Genomic DNA, 9,334 nt, shown 5'->3' on the forward strand with positions numbered 1-9,334 from the left:
TTTGCCGTCCCGCCAATCGGCGGAGGGCGCGCACCGGCAACAGTCAGGCTGCGTTGGCCGGAGCTTCGGCGTGGCGGAGGGTGGCTCCTAGTGGCTGCCTCGGGAAGTGCAACCCGATGCTCCGCTGCCTCTTGATTTCCTCCTGCGTCGCCAGCCCACAGCCCAGACGGAGGGGCTAACCGGTGACCCCAATGGAGGAAGAAATGAGATACGCGAAGGAGAGGCAAAGCTTGTGACATTGCACCGCCCCGAGGGCAAAAACCGAGTCTTGCCTTTTTTTTTTTTTTTTTTTTTCTCTGTAAAGCAAATCCAGGTGTGATAGAGGTAGACAGAAGGCCAGAAGGCGGAAAGGGAAGAGGTAGGGACGCGGGAGACAAACAGAAGCAGATGGGTAAAGTGAAGGGGAGGAACAAAGACTGATTTATGAAAGATGCAAGAAAACGGTGGACGTGGAAAACTGAATAAACTGATTACTGTCTCCACACTCTGCTTCTTCTCTGGTCTCCAGCCTTGGAATCTGAAAAGCTGGGTTTGAATCTTGCTCTTGATCGTGTAGCTTTGGGAAAGTCACTTTACTTCCTGGAGCCTCGACTGTGCTTATTTGTAAGGACGGAACTCAACACCAGATTTACACGGTGCTGCTGCGTGTGACAAAATACTTAAGAAAAGCAGTCCGTGGGGAAAGAGATTGATTTTGGCTCAGGGGTTCAGAAGTTTTGATCCTTAGCTCCATTGCTTTGGCCGTGAGGAAAGGCAGAACGCAATGGTGGCTGGGTAAAGGGTATTTGCTTGTTGGCTCATAGAAAGCAGAGCGGGAGGAAGGGGCAGAGGACAAGATGCATTGTCCAAGGTATGCCACAGGGACATATTTTCTCCAACTAGGCCCCACACCCTCTCTTTCACCATGTTCCAATAATGTCATCACATTATGAATCCATTGATTAGATCGAAGCCCTCAGAATCCAATCACTTCACAAAAGTCCATCAGCTGGTAAGCAAGCTCCACTACAGGAGCCTGTAAAGGGCATTTCTTATTTAAACAGAGCAGATATGCTCATATGAAACATTTTCTTGTACGTATATTAGTGCTGTGCTTGAGTCTTCATTTAGGCTTCCCTGGTCAGGAGTTTGAAATTCTCCATTTGTTCTCTGTAGCTTTAGGGACCTCACAGTTTTCCTAGTTAGATGCCTTAGCTTACTGACCACCACTAACCCCCAAGGCCTCGTGAATGGATAAAGATGATTCTAAGGACAGAATCTACAAATAATCAACCATAGTTAATGCTCAGACTCATCCCTCCTCTACAATTCCAGCCATTAGAACAAGTAATCACAGCATCTCCCAAGTGTAAAACTTCTCCATTGATACCATTGAAAATAGACTCTCTGATCCTGGTCGTATGTTAGAATGATCTAATTCTCAATGAAAAAATATACATATATAAAGGTTCCTTGTAATTGCAGGCATTTTTGTGGGGTTGTGTGTGTGTGTGTTGTTTGTTTGTTTGGTTGGTTTTTGAGACAGGGTTTCTCTGTGTAGTCCTGTCTATCCTGGAACTCACTCTGTAGACCAGGCTGGCCTCAAACTCATGGAGATCCGCCTGCCTCTGCCTTCCTAGTGCTGGGACTAAAGGCATGCACCACCACTGCCCAGCGGGTTCCTTGTAATTGTAAAGTGCTTTAAAGCATTAAATATTAGCAATAATAATTATTAAATAAAGTACTATAGATGTATATATAGAGAGATATAGATAGACAACTTCCCATAGGCAAGAGAATAATTTTCTGCATGTGTGTGGGTGTTTCGCCTGCATGTTTGTGTACCATGTGTATACCTGGTGCCCGAAGAACAGAAGAGAGCGTCAGATCCCCTGCAACTGGAGTTATCGACAGTTGTCAGCCACCATGTGGTTGCTGGGAATTGAACTAAGCCCTCTGAAAGAGCAGCCACTGAGCCATCCCTCCAGTCCCATAAGGTAATTTTTTAAAATGACTAACAACACATCACATGCCTGTCAGAGGCTCACGAAGAACAAGAAAAGTACACAAATATATGAATCTTCTCGACAGAGCTGTTATTTCATGTAGGAAGGCATTTTCCAAACTTAAATAACTTCTCTACTCTAGCTGGCTTTATTCTCTTCTGTTATTCTCCCTTCCCACCCCCTATCTCCTGAACACCTTCTCAGCCAAATAACAGCCCCATTGCTCTGTAAGATTATCTCCTTCTTTTATCTGGGTAAATACACACCATCCCAAGTAATTACATTTACTTACTCATAACTACTCCTTCACCTAGATAATGAACACCCACAGCGGAGGTAACATTTTTTTGTCTCCAAAAGTGAGCAAGCTCCAACAGAAGATTCCAATCTATTCTCTGAGAATTGTATTTTATCAAGAGAAGGGGGTTAAGTAATGGACCAAAAAAAGAAATGTGTAGCTTCTAAGGATACCCACAAATAAGGAAGGTAAAAAAGTAGCCATGGGGGAGGGGGGCTTGAGGGTAATAAGGGAATGTGTATTTGTGGGGCCAGTGGGGGTTGTGAAGGGCAAGTCTTCTTTCCAAACATTCTTAAGATTTCCAAATATCTTACTGTCTTCTGGAACATCAGGAAGCTAAAGGAAGCTATATTAATGTCAATATGTCTGCTCTGCCTTGGCTGGCCCCCCACACCAAAGCCTCGGATCCCTGTCTCAACTCCAGTTTTCATTCTCTTTCCTGCTATAATAAAAGTCAAGTAGCACCTAGTCCTGCTTGTAGCTGTGGAAACAAACCCTCTTGAGTCTGAACGTGCACTTCACCCAAGAGAGAGAGGACCAGGAAGAAGGCAGAGATTCCCTGATAACCTTATGCCCTTGGACACCGCCAGCCTTTCCACTCCAGATTAAACTGTGTTAGAGAGCCAAGAGAGAAACCCATGTGGTTCGGGAGACCTGTGCGTGCCTGTTCCATTCCACACCCAATCATCTCACCACGCCCTTCTCCTCTCTTTATATTCCCCTCCAGTCCAGGAACTGCCAGCTGCTGAGAAGGGAGAGAAGGAAGAAGAGACTCACCGTTCCCTGCCCAGCCCCAGCCCCACACCCAGAGCAATCAACAGGTAGGCAAGCTTCAGACACTATTCAGGAGTCCTGTGAACAGCAGACAGGTTGGAGCCTGGAATGGAGGAAGAAAAATGAAAGATCAAAGGTGAAGTAGGGGATAGGGTAGAGGAGGGGAAAAAAAAAAAAACAGGGCCCCATGAGAAATGGAGGCAGGAAATAGTCAAGCTGAAGACTTGGGGACAGTGTGTGTGGGAGACAGTACAGATGGAATAAGAGCTAATAGTTCCCTGATTCTTCCCAAGTAATCCTTTCTCAACCTTGTTAGGAAAGGATAGGTGTAGCAGGAAGTTGGTTCCCTGGTCCTCTTCCTGGTTCTTAGGAAAAGGTGACCTTGGGAGGCAGGCATCGGGTGTGCTCTTCCTCTAGTGTGTTCTCTCAACCTTCCTCTGGTATCTGTTTATTCTGTGGTTTTCCTGAGGCTGCCTCTCCTGGGTAAAATGGAGAGATTGTGTGCAGATCGAATTCAGAGAAGAGGCTGGGCAATGTCACCCCCCCCCCCCCCCCAATAACCACAAAATAGACGGATTGGGTTTCAGATTAAACAGAAGGGGCATGGGAGAAGGGGGTTTCAGGCTTCGGGAATCCCCGTGGTGCTGTCCTCTACTTGGTGCTGAAATCTGACTACCCTCATTCTCGGTGGGCCTATGTCCCCAGCCTCAGCGAGTTGAGTCTCCGGCCTTCCTAATTACCTGGCTGGTGCTACCCAACCCCACCCCCGCACACCTAGCGCGGTGGCAGGCGGGAAGGCGGAGTCTGGGTGAGCCCCACCCCTGGAGACTGCGGCTGGGGCCTCCCTCTGCTCCGCTGGCTGGCCGCTTGCTCGCTGCGCCTCTCCTGCAGCCTGGTTGGCACCGGCTGCCACTTCAGCTTCAGCCTTCATCGTGACCCCTATTTTGGCTTCAGCCTCGGACCCAGCTCCGGCCCTCTCACTACCCGATTGCATCCTTCCTCCTAGTTCCTGATTTGCTCCGAATCCAGTAGCTGCATCCCCAAGCCATGGCTGGTCCCTTCTCCCGTCTGTTGTCTGCCCGCCCCGGACTCAGGCTCCTGGCTTTGGCTGGAGCTGGGTCTCTCGCCGCTGGGATTCTGCTCCGTCCGGAATCTGTACGAGCTGCCAGTGAACGAAGGAGACTGTATCCCCCGAGGTATCAGTGCCTGAGACGCATGAGGTGGGGGCTGGGGTGGTGGTGGTGATGGTGATGATGATGGGAACCGAAGGGGGGTAGAAAGGATGACTTGAGCAATAGACAGCTTCCCCCCCTCCAAGAAGATGGATTTCTGTACAGTTTGGAGATCCCAGCCGTATAGGAGGAGTAGGGCCAAATCCGTAAAGCAAGATCATGTCTAAGAACCTGTCACCTGATGTCTCTGCCTCCAAGCCAGCTTTGGCCTGCGAGGTCTAGGTTCACCTTACTGGATGACTAGAAACTACCTTTCCCCCATCTCGACCTATTCTCCTTGTTCTTAATTCTCCTGAGTCTTTCCCCTCCCCCACCTCTACTGTTATGCTCACTAGAGAAAAGGAACTGTGTAGATCTGGGGGAATTGAGGCAGCCACAGGCAGCTAGAACTATTAGGGGGGGAAAAAGACCCTGGAAATCCCTAAAGAGATTATCAAGATTTAGCCTACCTCTAATTCCCCCTCCTTCCAAGAAGCACAGGCAGACATGGCTCCCTGGACAGCTCCCAGTTGACATCAGTAGGTCTAGTCTCCTGTGCTCTCCCTCCATGGTTACTGGGTACCCCCTTCCCAGTGCTGAGTACCCAGACCTCCGAAAACACAACAACTGCATGGCCAGTCACCTGACCCCAGCAGTCTATGCACGGCTCTGCGACAAGACCACACCCACCGGTTGGACACTAGATCAGTGCATCCAGACTGGCGTGGACAACCCCGGCCACCCCTTCATCAAGACTGTGGGCATGGTGGCTGGAGATGAGGAGACCTATGAGGTAGGGGGCCCCTCAGAGTCTCCCTGGTGACCCAAGTCACCTTCCCAGAAATCCTAGTTCCTTCTTCCCCCTAAAGATCCTTCATGTCTGTTCCCTCAAGACTCTGGATTGTCGATACTCAAATTTTCCGACCCGGGGAAATCAATCTACAATTGAAGTGTAGGAAGGAGTTTCTTCTTTTTAACCATCTCTCTCTCTTAATTCCCTCTCAGATATTTGCCGAACTGTTTGACCCTGTGATCCAAGAGCGACATAACGGATATGACCCCCGAACAATGAAGCACACCACTGACCTTGATGCCAGTAAAGTGAGCCACTTACGACACTTCCGATTTGTGTGGCCTTGTGCACAATGTTCTGTATCCAATCATTATACCTTGTTTCCTGGATCATGGTTAGACTGCTGAGCTTTCGATATTGATAAGAGAAAGAACTGTATATCTCGAAGAATAGCAGATATGAAGACACAGTGGATAAGAGTGACTATATCAGGATAATGGGGCTGGGGAAAATATGATCAAAGTCCACTATGTGTATGAAATTGTGAAAGAATTTTTTAAAAAGTGACTATGCCTTGGCTGGGTGTGGTGACTCACACCTGTAATCTCAGCTCTCAGCAAAGACACCCCCCCTCCACCTCAAAAAAAAAAGGATGTACCCAAAGTAGGAAGTTTGGAGAAATAGACCATGACGTCCTCTTCAGTTAGCATGCCTGTACAATATGTCCTTCCTTCCAGTGAATGCTTTATAATCCTTAAGAGCTCCCACCTGTGGTGTGTCTGTGACTTACTCGTTCTTTGACTCCCCAGATCCGTTCTGGCTACTTTGATGAGAGGTATGTATTGTCCTCAAGAGTCAGAACTGGCCGAAGCATCAGGGGACTCAGTCTGCCTCCAGCCTGCACTCGGGCCGAGCGGCGAGAGGTAGAACGTGTGGTGGTGGACGCACTGAGCGGCCTGAAGGGTGACCTGGCCGGACGATACTACAGGCTCAGTGAGATGACAGAGGCTGAGCAGCAACAACTCATTGATGTGAGGGGCCTTGAGAGGGACCGGGGCTGTGGGAGCAGCTGATGGAAAAGGGTCAGAGGGGAGGCTGGGCCAGATAAGATAGATGGACTTGGAGAGACCCAGACGATACTGTGAGAATTCTTATGTCCAATCCCTTTATTCTCCTCAGGACCATTTTCTGTTCGACAAGCCTGTGTCCCCATTGCTGACCGCAGCAGGGATGGCTCGAGACTGGCCAGATGCTCGAGGAATCTGGTATGAGGCTGATCCGCCTTCTTTGTGTGACACACACACACACACACACACACACACACACTTCCCCTCCATCTCCCCCAGTTCTCGTCTTGCCTCTTGACCCCTTTACCTCTTCCCTCAGGCACAACAATGAGAAGAGTTTCTTGATCTGGGTGAACGAGGAGGACCACACACGGGTCATCTCTATGGAGAAAGGTGGCAACATGAAGAGAGTGTTTGAGAGATTCTGCCGGGGCCTCAAAGAGGTTGGAGAAGGGTGTGCAAGGGAGCTGAGTGGGGGGAAATGAGAAAAGCCAAAGAGTAGCATAGGTAGATTGGCTATGTCATTTGTCAGCCAACCCAGGGTATTTCTGATCGTAGAAAGAGTGATTATTAATCACACAAGGACAGTAGTCATGAACCAGGGTCATCCTTATAAAACCAGGGCATATCATTACTCTTAAAATAGGAAGAATGTCGGTAACCTAAGGAAGGAAGTAAAGCATAATCTTTGCCAAGTAATGCAAAGAAGAAACCAGTGATATGGCAAGCCAGTGCTAGGGTGGGTGGTGTGAGGTAGGATATGCAGCTAAGAAGAATGTTTGAGCCTGGATTGATGTAGGGGGTGAGAGATTGGTATGTTTATGACACATCACCCAGTTCTGAGCCAAGGTGGGCCTTGACGATGGGTTCTATCTAGCATTGTATCTAGGCTGTGAGCTGAGAATGGGAGAGGGACTAGGGGAGATGGAGGCTGAAATGGCTTAAGTTCTAGAATGAATGGTTCTAGATGAGAGGTTAATCTGTGGTCTTATGGATTGGGTCTCTATATTTAATTCTGTGTTAGAAACTGCCATAGATCTAATCCTTAGTGTATATTCTTTTATCTACAGTTTTATTTTTGGACTTGTAAAGAAAGAGAGCTTCGCTTTTAGATTCTAGCTGGGAAGCTTATACTATTTTTGGCAAGGGATGGATAATGTTTTATGAGTGGGTAGAAAAATACTCTTTAATTATATGACTCAGTTTCCTCATCTGTAAAGTTGAGATAATATGATTGCTTATATTTTAGGTTGTGAGGATTAAATGAAATAATGCAGGCAAAGTAACTGTCCTCCAATAAGTGTTAGCTTCAGCATGATTAGTTTCAGGCTTATGATTCCTTCTGAGCTATTGAGAGTGTCATCTTTACTTATCCTGGGTAGTGGCCTTTGTGTCTATTGCTCTGACAGACCCTAGTCTCTTCAATTCTAATAGTCTAATGGTGGTTAGACTGGCTCAGGAAAGCAGGGACACCTCTGCACTCCCCCTCTCCTCACGCCTGTACCGATGGATCTGGCTTCTCTGCTCTACTTTCTCATTCCTCTCCAGCTAAGAGCAGGCTCTCCTGCCTCTTCCTGTGCCAACTCTTATCATCCTGTTTCTGTCCAAAGGACCCTCTGCTCTTTGTTAAGAAGATAATTGATACATAAAGAGCTCATGAAACAATCAACCATTTATCTGTCTGTGTACCACTTCTGTTCATTTCCATAGGCCACCCTTAATGTACCATTCCCTCAAGTTTCTTTATGAACAATCTGTTTGTCCACAATCTTATCAGTATGCATATAGCGCAATATCAAAGTTACCTTTCATGTGCGATGACAATAATTTTTTAACAACAAAGAACATGCCATTCATCCATTCTCAAGTTTCTTGTTGTAGACATATTTCTAGAGTGTTTGTAAGGGCTAACTAAGAGGGATAGAGCCATCCCCGATTTTCTCACAACAGAACTTCTGTCGGCACAGGTGGAGAAGCTGATCCAGGAACGAGGCTGGGAGTTCATGTGGAATGAACGTTTGGGATACATCTTGACCTGTCCATCTAACCTGGGCACTGGACTTCGGGCAGGAGTGCACATCAAGCTGCCCCTGCTAAGCAAAGTAAAGGAGATGTGGGGTTAGAGAGGGGTGTGAGTGAGAAGGAGATTGGATGGGGAAGGAGAAGGCTCTCTGAAAGGAGCCAGGCATATCATATCACAGCTAAAGGGCCAAGGGCAAGGTAGGAATAGTCTCTGCCTCTATTGACCTGCCCCTGATTTCTGTCTTGCCTATAGGATAGTCGTTTCCCAAAGATTCTGGAGAACTTGAGACTCCAAAAGCGTGGGACTGGAGGGGTGGACACTGCCGCCACGGGCAGTGTCTTTGACATCTCTAATTTGGATCGACTTGGCAAGTCAGAGGTAAGGTCTTATGAATTAGGTGGAGGAGTTGAGATAAGACAGTGAGTGAGCCTCGGGAATGTAATAGAATCTGAAGGAAAGCTCAGGTTGAGTTGGGGAGAGGAGGGGAAATACGTTTTCAGAGATGGAAGATCAGTGCTAAGAAAGAAATTGAGGTCGGGCAAGGTGGCTCATGCTTTTAAGATGAGCAGAGGCAGGTGGATCTCTGTGAATCTCAGGCCAGCCTGGTCTCCACAGCAAGTTCCAGGCCAGCCAGGGCTACATAGTGAGATCCTGTCTCGAAAGAAAGAAAGAAAGAAAGAAAGAAAGAAAGAAAGAAAGAAAGAAAGAAAGGAAGGAAGGAAGGAAGGAAGGAAGGAAGGAAGGAAGGAAGGAAGGAAGAAAAAGAAAGAAAGAAAGAAAGAAAGGAAGGAAGGAAGGAAGGAAGGAAGGAAGGAAGGAAGGAAGAAAGGAAAGAGAGGGGAAGAAAAAGAAGTTCAGCTAGACTGTGGGAAGTAGAGATCAAGATGAGTGTTCTTCAGGTGGAGCTGGTACAGCTGGTCATCGATGGAGTAAACTATTTGATTGACTGTGAACGGCGTCTGGAGAGAGGACAGGATATCCGAATCCCTGCACCTCTCGTCCATGGCAAACATTAACCCCCCCATCCCCAGCAAATGAATCAAGAGCCCCAGGACTTCCGCATATTTAATGGTGGCCCATTCTGCTTGCCCTGGACCTGCCCCTTACTCCCTCTCCTAGTAAAGACTTCACATTATGTCCCAGCTGTCTGTGTTATTTCTGTTGGTGTGGTGAGGAGGAAGTA

The 9,334-nt window shown here is 47.6% G+C and overlaps 1 protein-coding gene and 1 long non-coding RNA gene across 2 annotated transcripts; both read left to right on the forward strand.

The window, feature by feature from the left end:
- The first annotated feature begins 279 nt into the window (after positions 1–279).
- Positions 280–3,608, forward strand: LOC128100697 (uncharacterized). Its single transcript, XR_008214889.1, has 2 exons — positions 280–1,976; positions 3,011–3,608. It is a non-coding gene; the product is annotated as an uncharacterized LOC128100697 (long non-coding RNA).
- Positions 3,609–3,916: 308 nt separating this feature from the next.
- Positions 3,917–9,287, forward strand: LOC128100691 (creatine kinase U-type, mitochondrial). Its single transcript, XM_052723221.1, has 9 exons — positions 3,917–4,253; positions 4,863–5,061; positions 5,274–5,369; positions 5,871–6,092; positions 6,241–6,326; positions 6,448–6,571; positions 8,096–8,230; positions 8,404–8,529; positions 9,051–9,287. Exons 1-9 carry the CDS (start codon positions 4,105–4,107, stop codon positions 9,165–9,167), a joined length of 1,254 nt encoding a protein of 417 aa, XP_052579181.1. The 5' UTR covers positions 3,917–4,104; the 3' UTR covers positions 9,168–9,287.
- Positions 9,288–9,334: the final 47 nt, after the last annotated feature.

The sequence above is a fragment of the Peromyscus californicus genome, unplaced genomic scaffold (genome assembly GCF_007827085.1).
Source record: "Peromyscus californicus insignis strain IS unplaced genomic scaffold, ASM782708v3 Scaffold_7__1_contigs__length_154581171, whole genome shotgun sequence".
Classification (NCBI taxonomy): Eukaryota; Metazoa; Chordata; class Mammalia; order Rodentia; family Cricetidae; genus Peromyscus; species Peromyscus californicus.